This window comes from Danio aesculapii, chromosome 23 (assembly GCF_903798145.1).
Source record: "Danio aesculapii chromosome 23, fDanAes4.1, whole genome shotgun sequence".
Taxonomy (NCBI): domain Eukaryota; kingdom Metazoa; phylum Chordata; class Actinopteri; order Cypriniformes; family Danionidae; genus Danio; species Danio aesculapii.
Window position 1 is genome coordinate 489,586 of NC_079457.1, and position 23,127 is coordinate 512,712.

At 37.8% G+C, this 23,127-nt stretch overlaps 1 protein-coding gene across 1 annotated transcript; it reads left to right on the top strand.

Moving 5' to 3' along the window:
- Positions 1–2,278: 2,278 nt before the first annotated feature.
- On the top strand, positions 2,279–23,022 carry mcoln3b (mucolipin TRP cation channel 3b). The gene is made up of 14 exons (XM_056449924.1): positions 2,279–2,417; positions 7,200–7,411; positions 7,675–7,842; positions 8,025–8,178; positions 9,191–9,260; positions 9,460–9,556; positions 9,724–9,823; positions 11,549–11,661; positions 13,008–13,157; positions 13,444–13,545; positions 14,336–14,488; positions 17,805–18,011; positions 19,245–19,396; positions 22,618–23,022. Exons 2-14 carry the CDS (start codon positions 7,202–7,204, stop codon positions 22,664–22,666), a joined length of 1,725 nt encoding a protein of 574 aa, XP_056305899.1. The 5' UTR covers positions 2,279–2,417; positions 7,200–7,201; the 3' UTR covers positions 22,667–23,022.
- The last annotated feature ends 105 nt before the right edge of the window (positions 23,023–23,127 follow it).

Below are 23,127 nucleotides of genomic sequence, written 5' to 3' on the forward strand. Positions count from 1 at the left end.
CTTAACCTGGTTTCATGCACAATGTATAGCCTTATTGTTATTAGCTTTTTCCTTTTTCACATGACAATGAGAGCTAATATCTAGGTTTCTTGTGAAATATAAAACCTTTTTGTTTTTATTATTATCATTATTTTACATCTTTTCTTTTATATATGACGAACTGTTTAATCTCTAGCTTTGGTGACAAATGTATAACATTGTTGTTATTATTACTTTATATTTTCTTTTTTTTATAAAATTGATATCTAGGTGTCTGTGTGAAATATAAAACTTAATTGTTTTTATTATTGCTATTATTTTACATCTTTTCATTTTAATAACAAACTATTTAATCTCTAGGCAAATGTATAACAAATGTATAACTTAATTTTTTATTATTTTACATTTATTTTTATTTTTACATGACAAACAGCTTAATCTCTGGGATTTATGAGAAATCTACACTCACTGGCCACTTTATTAGGTACACCTGTCCAACTGCTGGTTAACAGTGATGTCTAATCAGCCAATCACATGGCAGCAGCTCACTGCATTTAGGCATGTAGACATGGTCAAGACGATCTGCTGCAGGTCAAAGCGAGCATCAGAATGGGGAAGAAAGGGGATTTAAGAGACGCTGAACGTGGCATGGTTGTTGCTGCCAGACGGGCTGCTCTGAGTATTTCAGAAACTGCTGATCTACTGGGATTTTCACGCACAACCATCTCTAGGGTTTACAGAGAATGGTCCGACAAAGAGGAAATATCCAGTGAGCGGCAGTTCTGTGGGCGCAAATGCCTTGTTGATGCCAGAGGTCAGAGGAGAATGGCCAGACTGGTTCCAGCTGATAGAAAGGCAACAGTAACTCAAATAAGCACTCGTTACAACCGAGGTCTGCAGAAGAGCATCTCTGAACACACAACACGTCCAACCTTGAGGCGGATGGGCTACAGCAGCAGAAGACCACACCGGGTGCCGCTCCTGTCAGCTAAGAACAGGAAACTGAGGCTACAATTCACACAGGCTCACCAAAACTGGACAATAGAAGATTGGAGAAACGTTGCCTGGTCTGATGAGTCTCCATTTCTGCTGACACATTCGGATGCTCGGCTCACAATCTGGCCTCAACAACATGAAAGCATGGATCATCCTGCCTTGTATCAGCGGTTCAGGCTGCTGGTGGTGGTGTAATGGTGTGGGGGAGATTTTCTTTGGGTCCATTAGTACCAATTGAGCATGGTGTCAACGCCACAGCCTACCTGAGTATTGTTGCTGACCATGTCCATCCCTTTATGAGCACAGTGTCTCCATCTTCTGATGGCTACTTCCAGCAGGATAACGCACCATGTCATAAAGCACCAATCATCTCAGACTGGTTTCTTGAACATGACAATGAGTTCACTGTACTCAAATGGCCTCCACAGTCCCCAGAGCTCAATCCAATAGGGCACCTTTGGGATGTGGTGGAACGGGAGATTGGCATCATGGATGTGCAGCCAACAAATCTGCAGCAACTGTGTGATGCTATCATGTCAATATGGAGCAAAATCTCTGAGGAATATTTCCAGAAGCCAGGGCATCCAGCATGGTACTAGTGAGGTGTACCTAATAAAGTGGCCGGTGAGTATATAACTTATTTTTATATTTATTTTTATTATTATTATTATTTTTATAACAATATTCGTGATTATTATTATTTATTATTATAAAATTTCTTATCCTTTAACCTTAAGACATGTATAAAGTCTTTAGAAATCAGTCCAAATCTCTCCACAATCCTGATTTAAAGTTTAAGGTTTATTTTTAAGTTAGCTAAAAGTCCTAATCGTTAAACTGTAGTAAATTACGCTGATGGTTTAATACCACGTTAAGATACTGGATGATTATAGAGTTATTTTACCACGCTGTGTACATTACAAGTCAAAGTATACTGTACTGAAAAGCCCAAACATCACTGTGTACATTCACGTTACAGAATACTGTCGCGGATATAAAATTATATATTCTCAACCATACACAACAGTGTTAGATATATCCACAATAATCTCAGTATAATTCCCATCCCTTACCTTTCATTGTAGTGTTTATGTAGTTATAATATATTAAAAACACGTCAACTTATAACTAAACATAAACGTCTGACCACTGTTTCCACACATCAGCTTCCGTCATCACAGAAGGTTGCCATTGGTTTCAGAGGCGGAGATTCGCGTGATTGACGGATTGCACGCCCAATCGTAGCGTTGGTCAGCTGAAGCACCGCCCCCCACACCTGCTGACTGACAGTCGGTCTGAAACACAGCTGAAATGCGCCTGAATTCGGATTGATTTCAGATATTTGTGGACTTTAGTTAGGAAAGCGGACTCAGATGTGCTCGTCTGATCACACACACACACACCACCACTGACTGACAAACAACTGATCTAATTATCCGCTGGTGAGTTACTAATAAACTCTGAATTTCTACTCAGATATCATGCTTATATTGAGGTTTTCTGTCGGGAATGCAGTGATCAATGGCGCTATGTTTGGGTTTTGCGAGTGATTTTTCAGTTGAATTGATTTTAACACTCTTACTCGCAGTCTTGTGTGTATTATTGTGTATTATTGTGGTTGATGTGGATGCCGGGCAGGTATGATTGTTTCACGTGATTGATTTTTATCATGTGACAGTCAGGAATGTGAAGAAATTAATCAAAAACACCTTTCAGAATCAGTTCATCAAGTGGAAAAGCCGCATTACTGCACGTCTCTGTGAACCTGAGAGCTGATCTATTTATTTACATCTAGATTAATCTGTTCACACAAACCAGATAGACAATAATCGAGCCTTTTCACACGGAGATGACCCGCTTGACATCATCTTAAATCCTCTTAACATTTTAAATAATTAAGTCTTCTCAAATGTTATTCTACTCATTTTTTCTGTGCATCCAACTTTTAATATTTATTTTTTTATATACAAATTCTAATGTCAGCTTTATAATAAACTTTATCTTGTTTTATGTAGATATTTTTTTGGAATATTATATTTTTATTTTCTTATAGCAACACAGAGCGATGCAGAAAGCAACAACGATTATAAAGACAAAACAGAAGCAACGGGGGGGGGGGAGGGGGGGGGGGGGAGACATAAGACAGAAAAAAAAGATTGTAAACCATTATTACATCAGTTCCTCCAATATTATTAGCTTTTTTAATTTGATGAGTAAACCCACGAAGTGAGTCAGACCAACCAAAACCGATTGCTGGATCAGGGGCGAGGTCACAAGAATAAGCCTCAGAGTAGAAGTTGAACATTTCACTCCAAAACTCAAAAAGTTTTGGGCATGACCAAAAAAGATGTCCTAAAGAGCCCTCCGCAGATTCACATGTGTTACATGTAGAGGAAATGGAGGGGTAGAGTTTATTAAGCTTAACCCTAGAATAATGCCGATGTACTACTTTATATTAGATTAGTTGATGTCTGGAGTTAATAGAATATGTATTGATGACCTTGACAGACTTTTCCCAGTCCTCATTGGTAATTTTAATGCCTAAATCTTCTCCCAGGAATTAGTTTTATGTAGATTTTTTATGTAAATCATCAAATTGCTAATTTTTTTTGTAGTTTTATTTAAATGTGTACGATTTCAGTTTATTCGATTAATTCAATTCAATTCAATTCCCCTTTATTTGTATAGCGCTTAGACAATGTAGATTGTGTCAAAGCAGCTTCACATAAAGGGTCACAGTAAATAGGAACAGTGTAGTTCAGTTTGTAGTGTTTAAGTTCAGTTCAGTTGAGCTCAGTTCAGTGTGGTTTAATAATCACTACTGAGAGTCCAAATACTGAAGAGCAAATCCAACGATGCGCAGCTCTACAGATCCCGAACCATGCAAGCCAGTGGCGACAGCGGAGAGGGAAAAAAAACTTCACTAAAGGCGGAAGTGAAGAAAAAAAACCTTGAGAGAAACCAGGCTCAGTTGGGCACGACCATTTTAATTTCTCCGCTGGCCAAACGTCTTGTGCAGAGCTGCAGTCTCAGTGGCGGAGGCTGGAAGCTGGCCTCAGCGAAGACTCGTCTATCTCTGGAGCGTCATAGGAAACAGTCTCATGTTCTCCACTCCTCCATGACCATCGCAGTAGTTGTTCAGGATTCGGCCAGGTCCAGGATATGGAAACCTTGGGATCATCTCGTCGTTGGTCTTGGATCGAATCAGTGACTCTGCATAGTCTGAGGGCCTCGGGAAGAGTATCCCCAGGTGGAAATGGAGAATAAAGAAAATAATTAGCGTAGCTGCTGTTCATAGTGTATATCAGCAAGATGCATAACCTGTGTGGAAGCCCCCAAGTGGTGCACTAAGTGTATGCTTTACTGAACAGATAGGTCTTTAATCTAGTTTTGAATTGGGAGAGTGTGTCTGAGCCTCGGACGTTATCAGGAAGGCTATTCCAGAGTTTAGGAGCTATAAATGAGAAGGCTCGACCTCCTTTACTCGACTTTGCTATTCTAGGTACTACCAGAAGCCCTGAGTTTTGAGATCTTAAAGAGCGAGTTGGATTGTAGCGAGACAGAAGATTGGTTAGATAAACAGGAGCTAGATTATTTAAAGCTTTATATGTAAGAAGCAATATTTTAAATTCAATACGAAACTTAACAGGCAGCCAGTGTAAGGAGGATAAAATTGGGGTGATGTGATCAAATTTTCTAGACCTGGTTAGAACTCTGGCAGCTGCATTTTGTACTAGCTGAAGTTTGTTAATAGAGGATGCTGGGCAGCCAGCAAACAGTGCATTACAGTAGTCCAGCCTAGAAGTCATAAAAGCATGGACTAGCTTTTCTGCATCTGAGATGGATAGCATACTTCGTAACTTAGCGATATTTCTCAGATGAAAGAAAGCAGTTTTTGTGACATGGGAAATATGATTTTTAAAAGTTAAATTGCTGTCTAATATGACACCCAGATCTTTTATAGTAGAGCTAACGCTAACTTTGTATCCCTCTAATTGTAGGTCGAGTTGTGAGATCTGCTGTGTACAGGATTTAGGCCCAATAAGTAATAATTCTGTTTTGTCTGAGTTTAAGAGAAGATAATTGTTGGTCATCCAGTCTTTAACATCTTTAATACACTCAGTTAGCTTGGACAGATTAGACGTCTCGTCAGGTTTAGTTGAAATATATAATTGAGTATCATCTGCATAGAAGTGAAAGCTGATCCCATGTCTTCTAATAATGTCTCCCAGGGGTAGCATGTATATTGTAAACAGTAAAGGGCCTAAAACTGATCCTTGAGGCACCCCGTATTTTACTGGGCTGATTTGTGAAGGCTGTCCATTTATATTTACAAACTGGTAACGGTCAGATAAGTATGACTTAAACCATTGTAGGGCATGTCCCTGGACACCTGTAGACTTTAAGCGATTAATAAGGATACCATGGTCAATGGTGTCAAATGCCGCACTAAGATCGAGTAGAACTAATAGCGAGATGCACCCTTGGTCAGCAGCTAAGAGTAAATCGTTGGTTATTTTCACTAATGCAGTTTCTGTACTGTGATGAGCTCTGAAACCTGACTGAAACACTTCAAAAACATTGTTGGTCTGCAGAAAGGAGCAGAATTGAGCAGAAACAACTTTTTCTAGTATTTTAGATATAAATGGAAGGTTTGAAATAGGCCTATAATTAGCTCAGTTGCTGGGTTCCAGTTGTGGTTTCTTAATAATAGGTTTAATAACAGCTAACTTGTAAGGATTTGGAACATGGCCTAAAGATAATGAAGAGTTGATAATGTTAAGAAGAGGTTCTCCTATAACAGGTAGCAATTCTTTCAGTAACTTTGTTGGAATTGGGTCCAATATACACGTAGCTGATTTAGAGCTATTTATAATTTTGATTAAATCTCTTATCTTTTTTTTTTTTTGCCCTCTTCACTCAATTTTTTAATCTATTATACCTTTCCTCAGATCAGGTAATGAATTCTTCTGTTTTTGTTTTGATTTCTCTTGTTTTTTGCTCGTGTTTTATTTTCTTTATTCTTTATTTCCGTATCCAGCCTGGTGAAGCGGGTGATTCTTTATTTTTTCTCAAAAAAGTGGACCTTTTTGCAGCAATTTGCTTCTTTTTCTATTTAATTATGAGATAAAAATACTGAATTTAGGTGACATTTCATGCACTATTTTTGATGTACCAAAAACATTTCTTAAATATTTATAATAAAGAAATATGACAGGTTTATTTTAAAAATACTAATTTATTACATCATTAATCATTAGAAAAAAGTTTTAAATTAAAAACTGTAGTCTGTTAATTTATCAGGCAAACTGACCAGCACATTCAACCTTCCTCAGAATTTGGCCATTTGAATAATAAAATGTAAAAACAACAATAATAATAATAATAATGATAATAATAATAATAATAATAATAAAAGTAATAATAATAATAATAATAATAATAAAAGTAATAATAATAATAATAATAATAATAATAATAATAAAAGTAATAATAATAATAATTATAATAATAATAACAATAATAATAATAATAACAACAATAATAATAATAATAATAATAATAATAATAATAATAACGATAATAATAATAATAATAATAATAATAATAATAATAACAACAACAATAATAATAACAACAATAATAATAATAATAATAGTAATAATAACAATAATATCAACAATGATAATAATAATAATAATAATAATAATCATAGTAATAATAATAATAATAATAACAATAACAATAATAATAATAGTAATAAATAGTAATATTCATAAATACCCAAAATATTCTTTAAATTGATTTTATCGTGGGCTGCGTTTGGTGTTTCACTCTTTTTCATTGGTCATGTTTTCTTTTGAAGAATAAGGTCCAAGATGTAGAACTAAAGGAACTTGTCAAATGTTTTGTCTAATTGAAAACAATACAGTAGTGAAAGATGGCTTCATGGCAGATGTTTTCTCTCGCACAGCTGGATGTTGGAAAAATAATTGTTTGCATTGGCCAAAACTGATCAGCTGTGGTCAGACCAGGGTTCTGCTGGGTCTTAAAGCCTTTTCTGATGTGAATTCTTTTCCTAAACGATGCATCGTACTATAATAGTTCAGCCGTGAGTTACGGCATTGTTTGGTTAAAGCACCCCAGTATGGTCAGTTTTGATTTGATGTGTACTTTAAGTGTGTTACTTCAGCGATGAGATAATGGTGTGTGTGTGTGTTTAGTGATGGAGGACTCCCGTGGGGATTATCTGTGTATAAATGACCCGAATGGGAACTGGTCAGAGTGTGAGGCTCATGTGGACCCCGCGCTGGAGGCCTTCAGGAGGAAACTGAAGTATTTCTTCATGAACCCCTGTGATAAATATAAAGCTCGGCAGAGGAAGCCCTGGAAACTCTTCCTGCAGATCATCAAGATCGCCGTCGTCACTGTACAGGTGAGAGGAGGAGCTCCACACACAAATACACACACACACACACGTATATAAGTAAGTGTGTGCAACTGTGTTTGTGTACATGCATGTGTTTCTTCCTCTGTGTGTGTGTTTGGAATGGACAATTGTACAAAACGTCTCCAAGTATAGCTGTTCCAGTAAATGTTGACCTTGTGTGTTCATGTTTTTGGTCTCCATGAAGAAAAGGGCTCATAAATGCGACAGAATGAAGTGTGTGTGTTTTGTGTGTGTGTGTGTGTGTGCAGCTGGTGTCGTTTGGTCTCAGTAATCAGATGGTGGTTCAGTTCAAGGAGGAGAATCTGCTGACGTTCAGGCATCTGTTCCTCAAGAACTACAGCGAGAGCAACACAAACACATACGCCATCTACACACAGCTGGACGTCTACACACACATCACACACATCGTCCAGCAGGTCAGAGGCACACACAAACTCGCAGTTATTAAACATTATTTGTGTGCTGTTTTGAGCTGAAACTTCATATACTGTAGTGAAGGGAGATCAGACTTCTGGTACATCTCGCGATCATGTGGAATGGACATATTGGGTCACCTTTGGGAAAACAGATTTGAGTTTGGTGTTCTCCCTCATTGCAGTTTCTGATGTTGCCGAGTATAACGGTGGGCAATCATGAGTATGAGCAGGAAGGTGATGTTTACACTCCGCTCTGCATCTGCCAGCAGTTTTACCACAACGGCAGCATCTCACCGGCCAACGAAACCTTCGACATCGACAGCCGAGTGGATCAAGGTGAAGAGCTTATCAACTGTTCTTCTGAACGTTTCTAACATCTAAACTTCTGAATGCTCCACTGAACACTTCTGAATGCTTGTAAATGCGCTTTGGAGAACTTCTAAATTTGTTTCTGAAAACTTCTGCACAATTCTGAAATGTCTGAAAGCTTTTAACTGTGCTTCTGACAACTACTGAATGCACTTCTGAATGCGCTTCTGAATTGTTGCCTCAAGAAATTTCTGAATGCTTCTGAAGGCACTTCTGAACACTTCTAAATGCTTCTGAAGACTTCTGAACTGTTTTGAATGCTTCTAAAATTCTGAACGGTTCTTAATTCTTCTAAATATGCATCTGAAAACTTCTGAACACTTCTAAATGCTGAACACTTCTGAATGCTTCTGAAAACTTCTAAATGGTTCTGATTGCTTCTAAATATGCGTCTGAACACTTCTGAACACTTCTGAACTGTTTTGAACGCTTATGAGAACTTCTAAATGGTCCTGAATGGATCTGAATGCTTTTAAATATGCTGAACACTTCTGAATGCTTGTAAATGCGCTTTGGAGAACTTCTAAATTTGTTTCTGAAAACTTCTGCACAATTTTGAAATGTCTGAAAGCTTTTAACTGTGCTTCTGACAACTACTGAATGCGCTTCTGAATGCACTTCTGAATTGTTGCCTCAAGAAATTTCTGAATGCTTCTGAAGACTTCTGAACTGTTTTGAATGCTTCTAAAATTCTGAACGGTTCTTAATGCTTCTAAATATGCATCTGAACACTTCTAAATGCTGAACACTTCTGAATGCTTCTGAAAACTTCTAAATGGTTCTGATTGCTTCTAAATATGCGTCTGAATAGTTCTGAAAACTTCTGAACTGTTTTGAACGCTTATGAGAACTTCTAAATGCTTCTGAATGGATCTGAATGCTTTTAAATATGCTGAAGACTTCTGAATGCTTCTGAAATCTTCTGAATGTGTTTTTGAGGTCTCCTAAACCTTCTTCTGTTGCTCCTCTTTTTTTCCAGAGTGTTCTCTGATTTACCCGCAGGATCCGTTCTCTGAGAGTCCGCTAAACTTCACTCTGCACTTCGAGAGGTTTGTCACAAATATTCTGTGATGCATTATTAGAGATCAGAGTTCGTATCTGTCATTTAATTTAAAATAATTAAACAGAATACATTATTCCCAGAGTTTGCCTCCGCTGTTTTTGCAGATGCATTGTGTGTGTGTGTGTGTGTGTGTGTGTGTGTGTGTGTGTGTGTGTGTGTGTGTGTGTGTGTGTGTGTGTGTTCAGGTTATTATCAGTGACGGTGAATTTCACTCTGAAAGCCATAAACCTGGAGACGGTGGAGTATCACGAGCTGCCGGACTGTTACGTCTTCAACATTATGGTGCGTCACATGACCTCCAGCACAGTGTTGCTCATACACTCATATTTATACACTACTGTCTGGGGTATAAAGGGAAGAAATCTGCTGGAAAATGTGCAGGGTTTTCCTTTGAGGAACACATGAATATTCAAAGTGTGTGTGTGTGTGTGTGTGTGTGTGTGTTTTAGATCCAGTTTGACAACAAGGCTCACAGCGGCAGGATTCTGGTGGATCTGGATAATGAAGTGCACATCTATGAGTGCAGTGAATGGAGCATGACCGGAGCCTGTGAGTTTCCCATGATCCTCTACTCTTCACTGCACTAACACTGTTGTCATCAATCAATGTGCTTGTGTTCGCATTTCCAGAATTAATCCTGTAAAACTCTTACATTTTTAAAGACACAGTTCACCCAAAAATCAATCTTCATTTACAATCGATCATTTACTCCCCTTCACTTCTGTTGAGCACAAAAGAAGATATTTTGAAGAATGCTGGAGAATCTGTAACCTTCCATAGTTTTTGTTTTTCATACTATAGAAGTCAATGGTTCCAGGTTTCCAACATTCTTCAAAATATCTCCTTTTGTGTTGAACAGAAGAACGAAACTCATAAAGATTTGGAACCACTCATAAATAAGTAGTGAGTACATTTAATTGGTTTGGTTGATTATACCCGTTAAAGCTGCTGTATGTGAGTGTCAGACTCTTCTGCTTCATAAAACAGCATCATATGTGAGCAGATATTCAGAAACATGCTCAGTGAACATTCTTGTTGATCTGAAACACAATGCTGAAGTCAGATATTCTGCTGTGAACATGTGTGTTACGTGCTGGAACGGCTGTCTTTGTTTTGGTCTCTTTAACCCGCCCACTGCCAGTTTAGCCAATTATATTTCAGCACCCCGGGTTGCCAGATGGTGGAAAACAGCGTATTTCATTCATTCATTCAGTCAGGAAGACTCTCAGAGCATGCGTCTGTGACTGAAATGTGACCTCTGGTGGACAGAAGCAGACTCTGAAATGAGACGCAGATTCAGAGTTCCACATGAGGTTATTAATGAGCTAATAATATAAATATTACCAGCGTAAACATTAGCTGAGCAGGTCACATTGTCCTAACAACACTCTACATGATGATATACGCAGTGATGAGCATTAGGGCTGTTTACAGCAGACGAAACACCACAGAAGTGTAAATCCAGCCATTCAGAAGCTCAGAATAGTGCACTCACTGCACTCCAGCACAACGCTCAGCTTTATAATCTAATGAATACATATTAAAGCTCTTGAACATGAGTAAATGTAGATGCTGAATCTCTGATATGTGTTGCTTTGCTCTGAGTCTCAGTTCTAGAGTTCAGTTTCAGACGCTTTATTGTATTCTCCAGATCTGAGCTGAACTATCTGCTGCTGCTTTCAGTATATGGTGATAAATGTCCTGTCAGACTCACATTATTTAACACCTGAGCTGAGCATTGTCAGTTTTCTGTTGTTCAGCTGAAACTGTTGATTAGGACAAAAACTCCTTTTAATATGGAGAATATCCCTTATATCGAGTGCTGCTGCTTTTATTTAGAACACGATTTAAATAAGCCTTAAGGATCGATAGTCAGGGATACTCACTTCAATCTGGCAACACGAAAATGTGTTTTGGTCCAAGGAGTGCAATACCTAGCTCAACCACTGGGTGTCAAACTTACTGCACCTTTAAGAAATGCAATAGTTGCATGTTTTGTGGTGTTTATATTTACAAATTAGGCATAATCCAACTTAATCCAGTATGCAACACTGCGTACATTTCAAGACTATAAATGTAAACATAAATGAATGAGTTTGGTGTGTGTGATCAGAATATTAAGGTTAATACTGAGCAGTGCATGAATGGATTTGCCTTGATGAAATGCACAAGTTGATGATCTGGTTGTAATGTTGTGTGTGTGTGTGTGTGTGTGTGTGTGTGTGTGTGTGTGTGTGTGTGTGTGTGTGTGTGTGTGTTTTTGTGTGTGTGTAGCAGCGAGGAACATGTATATGATGGTTCTGTTTGACGTTGTGGTGATTCTGATCCTCTCCACATCTTTACTGCTCTGCATTCGCTCAGTGAAGGCCGGAGTCCTGCTGCAGAAGGTCAGCACGCACACACACACACACACACACACACACACACACACACACACACACACTCAGATGACCACAAACACACACTCTCACTATCACACACACAACACACTGAGTTACTGCTCCATCTACAGCTCAGTTATTCAGACATGCAGCAGGAGTGACTAAATCTGCCCATAGAAGTCTCCTGAAGCTTTGCTGCTGCTCATGTGATGTTGCTGACACGGTCTTTGACTACAGCTCACACTTTTTAATGGCCTTTAATGGATTAAATCCATATATTTGCACTTCATAATTGAAATAGTGAAAAACTGAATGCTTTATTAATGCACATCAACCAGCTTTATGCATGTGTCTATCATCAATATATCAAATGTGTTCGTCCCATACCGTTGAAGACCAGTTTAGTGAAATTCACTTTTTTCTAATATTTCTATAGTGCTGTTGAGCAGAGCAACACAACTTTCACAATGTTTCTTCTTCTTCTTCTTCTTCTTATTATTATTATTATTATTATTATTATTATTTTAGTTTGACTGACATAAAAGCATGTTTTAAAGCCATTTTAAGCTCAATATTATTAGCCCCTTCAGCAATATTAGTGTTGGATTGTCTCCAGAACAAACCACTGTTACACAATGACTTGCCTAATTACCCTAACTTTACCCTAATTACCCTAGTGAAGCCTTTAAATGTCACTTTAAGCTGAATACTAGTGTCTTGAAGAATATCTAGTCTAATATTATTTACTGTCATCATGACAAAGAGAAAATAAATCATTTAGTCTTAAACTAGTTTTACCATTTAACCATGTCCGTTAACTGAGTAAGTTAGATTTATACTCCTCCTAATTGATTTGCATATGGGAAGTCTCATTATTTAAATAAATAATAAATGGTGCCGTGTTCAGTTTTATAGTGTGTGGACATTTGCATAAATGCATATGGAAAATATCATCGTTTAAATGAATAATAAGGCATGCTGTGTGCAGTTTTACAGTGCATGTATGGACATTTGCATATATGCATACTACAGTTATCATTAATTAAATGAATAATAATATATGCAGTTTTACAGTGCATGGACATTTGGATAAATGCATATGGAAAATATCATTATTTAAATGATTATGCATGCTGTGTGCGGTTTTACAGTGCAAATACATTTGCATAAATGCATATTAAAATTCTCATTATTTATATAAATACTAAAGCATGCTGTGTGCAGTTTTCCAGTGCTAAGACATTTGCATGCAGCTCTTAAATTATCTTGTAGATGTGTGTTGAATTGTAGATGTGTGTTGAATTGTAGATGTGTGTTGTAGTGCATGAGTTTTGTCGTGTGTGTGTGTTCAGGAATACAGCGAGTTCTCGATGCGTCGCTACAGGAAGTGTGTGTCTCTGTCTGAGCGTCTGGAGTTCATTAACGGTTGGTATCTGCTCATCATCGTCAGTGATGTTCTGACCATCAGCGGATCAATACTGAAGATCATCATCCAGCTGAAGGTGCGCTGGCCCTTTAAGAGCGACACCTCACAGCACACACCTGTATATTCAGCTCATCTTCATTCCTATACTGCTTTTCAATGGCTTTACAATCGTGTTTAATGCTAGTTGTGAAGAATGTCCTGTGTTGTTTAATGTGTGTTGTGTTTAATGTGTGTTGTATAGAATTTGTTGTTGTCTTGAATATGTGTTGTGTTCAAAGTGTTGTTGTGGTGTTTAATTTGTTGTTGTTGTGTTGAGTAGAGTGTATGTAGTGGTTAATGTGTGTTGTTGTGTTGTTTTTCAGGCGGTGGCGAGTTATGATCTGTGCAGTATTCTGCTTGGCACCGGCACAATGCTGGTCTGGATTGGGGTCCTGCGCTACATGGGATACCTGAAGAAATACAACGTACGCTTGCTGTTTCTCTTGCTTTACAATACAAATATACACTCAGCGGCCACTTTATTAGGTACACCTTACTAGTACCGGGTCGGACCCTCTTTTGCCTTCAGAACTGCCTTAATCCTTGGTGTCAGATTCAACAAGCTACTGGAAATATTCCTCAGAGATTTTGCTCCATATTGACATGATAGCATCACACAGTTGCTGCAGATTTGTCGGCTGCACATCCATGATGCCAATCTCCCGTTCCACCACATCCCAAAGGTGCTCTATTGTGCTATTGTGTTGTTGTTTTTTACCTGCAGCAGATCGTCTTGACCATGTCTACATGCCTAAATGCATTGAGCTGCTGCCATGTGATTGGCTGATTAGACATTAGTGTTAACGAGCAGTTGGACAGGTGTACCTAATAAAGTGGCCGCCGAGTTTATCTTCAGTAAAGGGGTGTGTGTGTGTGGGTGTGTGTGTTTGTGCTTTTCACAGTGTCATTCTAAAACAACTTTAAAACCTGCGCTCATTATTAAATCACAGTTAAACAGTTCAGAAATTGTGTATAGAGTGGACAGTATATAAACACAATTGGCCTGCATTTACTACTCTACACTAATGTAATGCATCAATGAAGTCATCTGATCAACACAATAATGACCAGCTCTTTGTGTTACTTAAGACTTTGACACAGTGTGTGTGTGTCTGTCTGTGTGTGGCCCTCTGTATGTGTGTGGGTTTGTGTGGCCCTCAATGTGTGCAACCCTGTGTGTGTGTGTGTGTGTGGCCCTCTGTGTGTGTGTAACAGTCTATGTTGTGTGTGTGTTGTGTTGTTCAGATCCTCATCATCACTCTGCGAGTAGCTCTGCCGAACGTGATCCGCTTCACCTGCTGCGCTGCGATGATCTACCTGGGCTACTGTTTCTGCGGCTGGATTGTTCTGGGCCCCTACCACACCAAGGTCAATCACTGTACACGCATTCACAACCTGATCATAACCTTCCCAAAACATTACTCTAATGTTTCCCTTCTGTTAGTCCTACAATACTCTATTCTCCAACATTACTCCAATGTTCATCTAATGTTAGTCTAAAGTTACTCTGTTCCCCAACATTACTTCAATGTTCATCTAATGTTAGTCTAACGTTACTCTGTTCCCCAACATTACTCCAATGTTCATCTAATGTTAGGCTAACGTTACTCTGTTCCCCAACATTACTTCAATGTTCATCTAATGTTAGTCTAACGTTACTCTGTTCCCCAACATTACTCCAATGTTCGTCTAATGTTAGTTTAACATTACTCTGTTCCCTGACATTACTCCAATGTTTGTCTAATGTTAGTCTAACGTTACTCTGTTCCCCAACATTACTCCAATGTTTGTCTAATGTTAGTCTAACGTTACTCTGTTCCCCAACATTACTTCAATGTTCTTCTTATGTTAGTCTAACGTTACTCTGTTCCCCAACATTACTTCAATGTTCATCTAATGTTAGTCTAACGTTACTCTGTTCCCCAACATTACTCCAATGTTTGTCTAATGTTAGTCTAACGTTGCTCTGTTCCCCAACATTACTCCAATGTTTGTCTAATGTTAGTCTAACGTTACTCTGTTCTCCAACAATACTCCAATGTTCTTATAATGTTAGTCTAACGTTACTCTGTTCCCCAACATTACTTCAATGTTCATCTAATGTTAGTCTAACGTTACTCTGTTCCCCAAAATTACTCCAATGTTTGTCTAATGTTAGTTTAACATTACTCTGTTCCCTGACATTACTCCAATGTTTGTCTAATGTTAGTCTAACGTTACTCTGTTCCCTGACATTACTCCAATGTTTGTCTAATGTTAGTCTAACGTTACTCTGTTCCCTGACATTACTCCAATGTTTGTCTAATGTTAGTCTAACGTTACTCTGTTCCCTGACATTACTCCAATGTTTGTCTAATGTTAGTCTAACGTTACTCTGTTCCCCAACATTACTCCAATGTTTGTCTAATGTTAGTCTAACGTTACTGTTCCCCAACATTACTCCAATGTTCGTCTAATGTTAGTTTAACAGTACTCTGTTCCCTGACATTACTCCAATGTTTGTCTAATGTTAGTCTAACGTTACTCTGTTCTCCAACATTACTCCAATGTTCGTCTAATGTTAGTCTAACGTTACTCTGTTCTCCAACAATACTCCAATGTTACGCTAATGTTAGTCTAACGTTACTCTGTTCCCCAACATTACTCCAATGTTACACTAATGTTAGTCTAACGTTACTCTGTTCTCCAACAATACTCCAATGTTTGTCTAATGTTAGTCTAACGTTACTCTGTTCCCCAACATTACTCCAATGTTTGTCTAATGTTAGTCTAACGTTACTCTGTTCCCCAACATTACTCCAATGTTTGTCTAATGTTAGTCTAACGTTGCTCTGTTCCCCAACATTACTCCAATGTTTGTCTAATGTTAGTCTAACGTTACTCTGTTCTCCAACAATACTCCAATGTTCGTCTAATGTTAGTCTAACGTTACTCTGTTCTCCAACAATACTCCAATGTTACGCTAATGTTAGTCTAACGTTACTCTGTTCCCCAACATTACTCCAATGTTACACTAATGTTAGTCTAACGTTACTCTGTTCTCCAACAATACTCCAATGTTTGTCTAATGTTAGTCTAACGTTACTCTGTTCCCCAACATTACTCCAATGTTTGTCTAATGTTAGTCTAACGTTACTCTGTTCCCCAACATTACTCCAATGTTCGTCTAATGTTAGTCTAACGTTACTCTGTTCCCCAACATTACTCCAATGTTCGTCTAATGTTAGTCTAACGTTACTCTGTTCCCCAACATTACTCCAATGTTCGTCTAATGTTAGTCTAACGTTACTCTGTTCCCCAACATTACTCCAATGTTCGTCTAATGTTAGTCTAACGTTACTCTGTTCTCTAACATTACTCCAATGTTCGTCTAATGTTAGTCTAACGTTACTCTGTTCTCCAACAATACTCCAATGTTACGCTTATGTTAGTCTAACGTTACTCTGTTCCCCAACATTACTCCAATGTTACACTAATGTTAGTCTAACGTTACTCTGTTCTCCAACAATACTCCAATGTTCTTCTAATGTTAGTCTAACGTTACTCTGTTTCCCAACATTACTCCAATGTTTGTCTAATGTTAGTCTAACGTTACTCTGTTCCCCAACATTACTCCAATGTTCGTCTAATGTTAGTCTAACGTTACTCTGTTCCCCAACATTACTCCAATGTTCGTCTAATGTTAGTCTAACGTTACTCTGTTCCCCAACATTACTCCAATGTTCGTCTAATGTTAGTCTAACGTTACTCTGTTCTCCAACAATACTCCAATGTTCTTCTAATGTTAGTCTAACGTTACTCTGTTCCCCAACATTACTCCAATGTTCGTCTAATGTTAGTCTAACGTTACTCTGTTCTCCAACAATACTCCAATGTTCTTCTAATGTTAGTCTAACGTTACTCTGTTCCCCAACATTACTCCAATGTTTGTCTAATGTTAGTCTAACGTTACTCTGTTCCCTGACATTACTCCAATGTTTGTCTAATGTTAGTCTAACGTTACTCTGTTCCCTGACATTACTCCAATGTTTGTCTAATGTTAGTCTAACGTTACTCTGTTCCCTGACATTACTCCAATGTTTGTCTAATGTTAGTCTAATGTTACTGTTCCCCAACATTACTCCAATGTTCGTCTAATGTTAGTTTAACATTACTCTGTTCCCTGACATTACTCCAATGTTTGTCTAATGTTAGTCTAACGTTACTCTGTTCTCCAACATTACTCCAATGTTATGCTAATGTTAGTCTAACGTTACTCTGTTCCCCAACATTACTCTAATGTTTGTCTAATGTTAGTCTAACGTTACTCTGTTCTCCAACAATACTCCAATGTTCTTCTAATGTTAGTCTAACGTTACTCTGTTCCCCAACATTACTCCAATGTTCGTCTAATGTTATTCTAACGTTACTCTGTTCACCAACAATACTCCAATGTTCTTCTAATGTTAGTCTAACGTTACTCTGTTCTCCAACAATACTCCAATGTTCTTCTAATGTTAGTCTAACGTTACTCTGTTCCCCAACATTACTCCAATGTTCTTCTAATGTTAGTCTAACGTTACTCTGTTCCCCAACATTACTCCAATGTTCGTCTAATGTTAGTCTAACGTTACTCTGTTCCCCAACATTACTCCAATGTTCGTCTAATGTTAGTCTGTTACTCTGTTCCCCAACATTACTCCAGTTCCGCACTCTGAACACGGTGTCGGAGAGTCTGTTTTCTCTGATCAACGGAGATGACATGTTCGCCACCTTTAAGAACATGCAGCAGAAGAGTTTTGTGGTTTGGCTCTTCAGTCGTCTGTATCTCTACACGTTTGTGTCTCTGTTCATCTACATGGTGCTCAGTCTGTTCATCACACTCATCACAGACACCTACGACACCATCAAGGTCAGGCATATAAAGCAACAAAAACACACAGCAATAGTATTTCTGTTGGCCTTTATTAAACCAGTTATTAATGTTGGACTTCTGTGTTGAGAATAAACAGATTACAGTTTGAGAATGATGTTGTTTCAACAAATAAAAACTTTACATTTCAAGAACAAAAATAGTTTCAAGATGAAATTTAACATTTGGTTTCTTTTATTATCATAATTGGATGCTTTCTCAACATTTTATGGCAACATTTTTTATTTAACCTTTTGTTCTTTGGCACACAACTTTACTCTTGACATTTTGTTTGTTCTCAACATTGCAATTTTTTTTCTTCTTGAAATAATTTTTTATTCCATTAAACAAAATCCCTTCATTCTCAAAATGTAATGCATTCCAAATGTTGAAACTCAAATTTTAATAATTATGTTTCCAGAAGTGTTTAATAAAATGCCTTAAATTTCAAGAAAATTAGCAATAAAATTTCCAACACTCAGTGCATTTTGAGGACAAAGTTGTTTTACAAAAAAGAAAACATGTTTATTTGTGTTGAACGCTTTAAACAATGAAGATTTGTGTGGGAAAATATATATTTCAAGAAAAGTGTTCGAGAATGAAGTTGTGTTTGTGAAGTGTAACTTTTCAAGGAAAGAAATGTTGAAATTAATGTAGTAGGAATGTTTCTTTTAGGTTTTATTTTTAACAACTACAAAGTAACATTGCCAGAACATTGCAATGAGGTTATATTTAGACAACTTAAAATTTATTAAAAAAAAATTATCTGCGGATTAATAAATTTCGTTTAATTTTACAAATAATTTCTTTATTTTAGTGATAATTCAGCATGGATATCGCAGTGTGATCATTCACAATCGTCTCCTCGCAGAATATGCAGTGTGGAGTCTGGGTTACAGTTTATCATTTAGATGTGATTTTGAGGGCTGTGACTCTATGAGGACTTTAAAAGCACTCAGGCTTAAGAAATGGTATCATTTGAATCATCATAATCAATATAAAATTACTAGTTTTTCCCATATTGAGATATTAATATCATCTGCTAAAATTGTATTCATATGGCAATTAGATCGCAGAATACCAAAAAAATGCATTGTTAGATTTTCCAGATATCGTGCAGCCCTAACCCCAATCATTAATATTTACTGGCATTATGATTTCTGTTGAATATGAGAGATATTTTGAAGAATGTTGGATACCTGTAACCACTGACTAAAGGTTTTGTGTGTTCAGCATCAGCAGCTGGATGGAGAGCCGGTATCGGATCTTCAGGCATTCGTCCTGCAGTGTAAAGATCTGCCAGATTCTGGAGAGTTCAGTGTGGAGAAAACCAACAGCATCAGCAGCACAGGAGGAGGAAAACTGATGTGCTGCTGCTCACACAGGTGCGTGCACACACACACACACACACACACGCAAATGCTTTTATTTCTGTGTTTTTGCCTTATTTCTAATGTAGTTTGTCTTGTTTCTTGAATGTTAGTCTAACGTTACTCTGTTCTCCAACATTAATCCAATGTTACACTAATGTTAGTCTAACATTACTCTGTTCTCCAACATTACTCCAATGTTATGCTAATGTTAGTCTAACGTTACTCTGTTCCCCAACATTACTCCAATGTTTGTCTAATGTTAGTCTAACGTTACTCTGTTCTCCAACATTAATCCAATGTTACACTAATGTTAGTCTAACATTACTCTGTTCTCCAACATTACTCCAATGTTATGCTAATGTTAGTCTAACGTTACTCTGTTCCCCAACATTACTCCAATGTTTGTCTAATGTTAGTCTAACGTTACTCTGTTCTCCAACATTACTCCAATGTTACACTAATGTTAGTCTAACGTTACTCTGTTCTCCAACATTACTCCAATGTTATGCTAATGTTAGTCTAACGTTACTCTGTTCCCCAACATTACTCCAATGTTTGTCTAATGTTAGTCTAACGTTACTCTGTTCCCCAACATTACTCCAATGTTTGTCTAATGTTAGTCTAACGTTACTCTGTTCCCCAACATTACTTCAATGTTCTTCTAATGTTAGTCTAACGTCACTCTGTTCCCCAACATTACTCCAATGTTTGTCTAATGTTAGTCTAACGTTACTCTGTTCCCCAACATTCAATTCAATTCAATTCAATTCACCTTTATTTGTATAGCGCTTATACAATGTAGATTGTGTCAAAGCAGCTTCACATAAAAGGTCACAGTAAATAGGAACAGTGTAGTTCAGTTTGTAGTGTTTAAGTTCAGTTCAGTTGAGCTCAGTTCAGTGTGGTTTAATAATCACTACTGAGAGTCCAAACACTGAAGAGCAAATCCAACGATGCGCAGCTCTACAGATCCTGAACCATGCAAGCCAGTGGCGACAGCGGAGAGGGAAAAAAAAACTTCACTAAAGGCGGAAGTGAAGAAAAAAAACCTTGAGAGAAACCAGGCTCAGTTGGGCACGACCATTTTAATTTCTCCGCTGGCCAAACGTCTTGTGCAGAGCTGCAGTCTCAGTGGCGGAGGCTGGAAGCTGGCCTCAGCGAAGACTCGTCTGTCTCTGGAGCGTCATAGGAAACAGTCTCATGTTCTCCACTCTTCCATGACCATCGCAGTAGTTGTTCAGGATTCGGCCAGGTCCAGGATATGGAAACCTTGGGATCATCTCGTCGTTGGTCTTGGATCGAATCAGTGACTCTGCATAGTCTGAGGGCCTCGGGAAGAGTATCCCCAGGTGGAAATGGAGAATAAAGAAAATAATTAGCGTAGCTGCTGTTCATAGTGTATATCAGCAAGATGCATAACTATAACTGTGTGGAAGCCCCCTAAGTGGTGCACTAAGTGTATGCTTTACTGAACAGATAGGTCTTTAATCTAGTTTTGAATTGGGAGAGTGTGTCTGAGCCTCGGACGTTATCAGGAAGGCTATTCCAGAGTTTAGGAGCTATAAATGAGAAGGCTCGACCTCCTTTACTCGACTTTGCTATTCTAGGTACTACCAGAAGCCCTGAGTTTTGAGATCTTAAAGAGCGAGTTGGATTGTAGCGAGACAGAAGATTGGTTAGATAAGCAGGAGCTAGATTATTTAAAGCTTTATATGTAAGAAGCAATATTTTAAATTCAATACGAAACTTAACAGGCAGCCAGTGTAAGGAGGATAAAATTGGGGTGATGTGATCAAATTTTCTAGACCTGGTTAGAACTCTGGCAGCTGCATTTTGTACTAATTGAAGTTTGTTAATAGAGGATGCTGGGCAGCCAGCAAACAGAGCATTACAGTAGTCCAGCCTAGAAGTCATAAAAGCATGGACTAGCTTTTCTGCATCTGAGATGGATAGCATACTTCGTAACTTAGCGATATTTCTCAGATGAAAGAAAGCAGTTTTTGTGACATGGGATATATGATTTTTAAAAGTTAAATTGCTGTCTAATATGACACCCAGATCTTTTATAGTAGAGCTAACGCTAACTTTGTATCCCTCTAATTGTAGGTCGAGTTGTGAGATCTGCTGTGTACAGGATTTAGGCCCAATAAGTAATAATTCTGTTTTGTCTGAGTTTAAGAGAAGATAATTGTTGGTCATCCAGTCTTTAACATCTTTAATACACTCAGTTAGCTTGGACAGATTAGACGTCTCGTCAGGTTTAGTTGAAATATATAATTGAGTATCATCTGCATAGCAGTGAAAGCTGATCCCATGTCTTCTAATAATGTCTCCCAGGGGTAGCATGTATATTGTAAACAGTAAAGGGCCTAAAACTGATCCTTGAGGCACCCCGTATTTTACTGGGCTGATTTGTGAAGGCTGTCCATTTATATTTACAAACTGGTAACGGTCAGATAAGTATGACTTAAACCATTGTAGGGCATGTCCCTGGACACCTGTAGACTTTAAGCGATTAATAAGGATACCATGGTCAATGGTGTCAAATGCCGCACTAAGATCGAGTAGAACTAATAGCGAGATGCACCCTTGGTCAGCAGCTAAGAGTAAATCGTTGGTTATTTTCACTAATGCAGTTTCTGTACTGTGATGAGCTCTGAAACCTGACTGAAACACTTCAAAAACATTGTTGGTCTGCAGAAAGGAGCATAATTGAGCAGAAACAGCTTTTTCTAGTATTTCAATGCTTTTCTAGTAAATTACTTCAATGTTCTTCTAATGTTAGTCTAACGTTACTCTGTTCCCCAACATTACTCCAATGTTTGTCTAATGTTAGTCTAACGTTACTCTATTCCCCAACATTACTCCAATGTTTGTCTAATGTTAGTCTAACGTTACTCTGTTCCCCAACATTACTTCAATGTTCTTCTTATGTTAGTCTAACGTTACTCTGTTCCCCAACATTACTCCAATATTCCCTTAATGTTAGTCTAACGTTACTCTGTTCCCCAACATTACTCTAATGTTCTTCTAATGTTAGTCTAACATTACTTCTGACATCTAAGAGTTGCTTCCTAAATAACAGTAATGACTTCTCTTTCAGAGTTGGTAAGTGTCTTTAAACACTGAAACTGATGGTCTGGATTTTAGTGTAAAACATTAATGCTCATGTTTATTTTTGTCATGTGTTTGTATCTGTATTTGCATGAATGCGCTCATTTTGTGTGTTGCAGGTCGAGTGACTCTGATGACGACACACACTTCTCTGAATGCTCCTCTTGATGGATGTTCAGTCAGAATCTCTTCACGATCAGCAGAAATAAATGAAGAGAAGGAAAACTGCAGCGGTGTTGAGAATGATCAAACAGAACAATCCTGTGTTTATATTTCCATCATCTGAGCTTTTGTACCATACACACATTTCACTTCTGCATTTAAGCTGATTCTCTAAATGTTGAAACACACAGACGAAGCGTCTGGAGGATTTACAGCTCATTTAATTTTTCCAGCAACTCTTTGATTTATTTCTTCTCTTCATTTTTTAAGTGGTGTCTTTATTGAAAGTATATAATAAATGCTAGTTAGACCAGTGTGCAGTGCATGCTCGTTTTGAGAACTGTAATTATGATTCGTTTTTGCAATTTTATCCATTAATAAAATAAAAATGGAATTTGTCTCTTTGCTTTTCTAATGTAAGATATATTAATGCTCTTTTTGCTGATGCTGATAATAATCTTGCTGTC

What these genes read in the sequence shown, in the direction of transcription:
- mcoln3b (XM_056449924.1), top strand. Translation starts at nt 7,202, where the DNA reads ATGGAGGACTCCCGTGGGGATTATCTGTGTATAAATGACCCGAATGGG. An exon ending in CCGGAGTCCTGCTGCAGAAG is followed by an intron (nt 11,662 to 13,007) that starts GTCAGCACGCAC and finishes GTGTGTGTTCAG; the next exon opens with GAATACAGCGAGTTCTCGAT. An exon ending in ACACCTACGACACCATCAAG is followed by an intron (nt 18,012 to 19,244) that starts GTCAGGCATATA and finishes TTGTGTGTTCAG; the next exon opens with CATCAGCAGCTGGATGGAGA.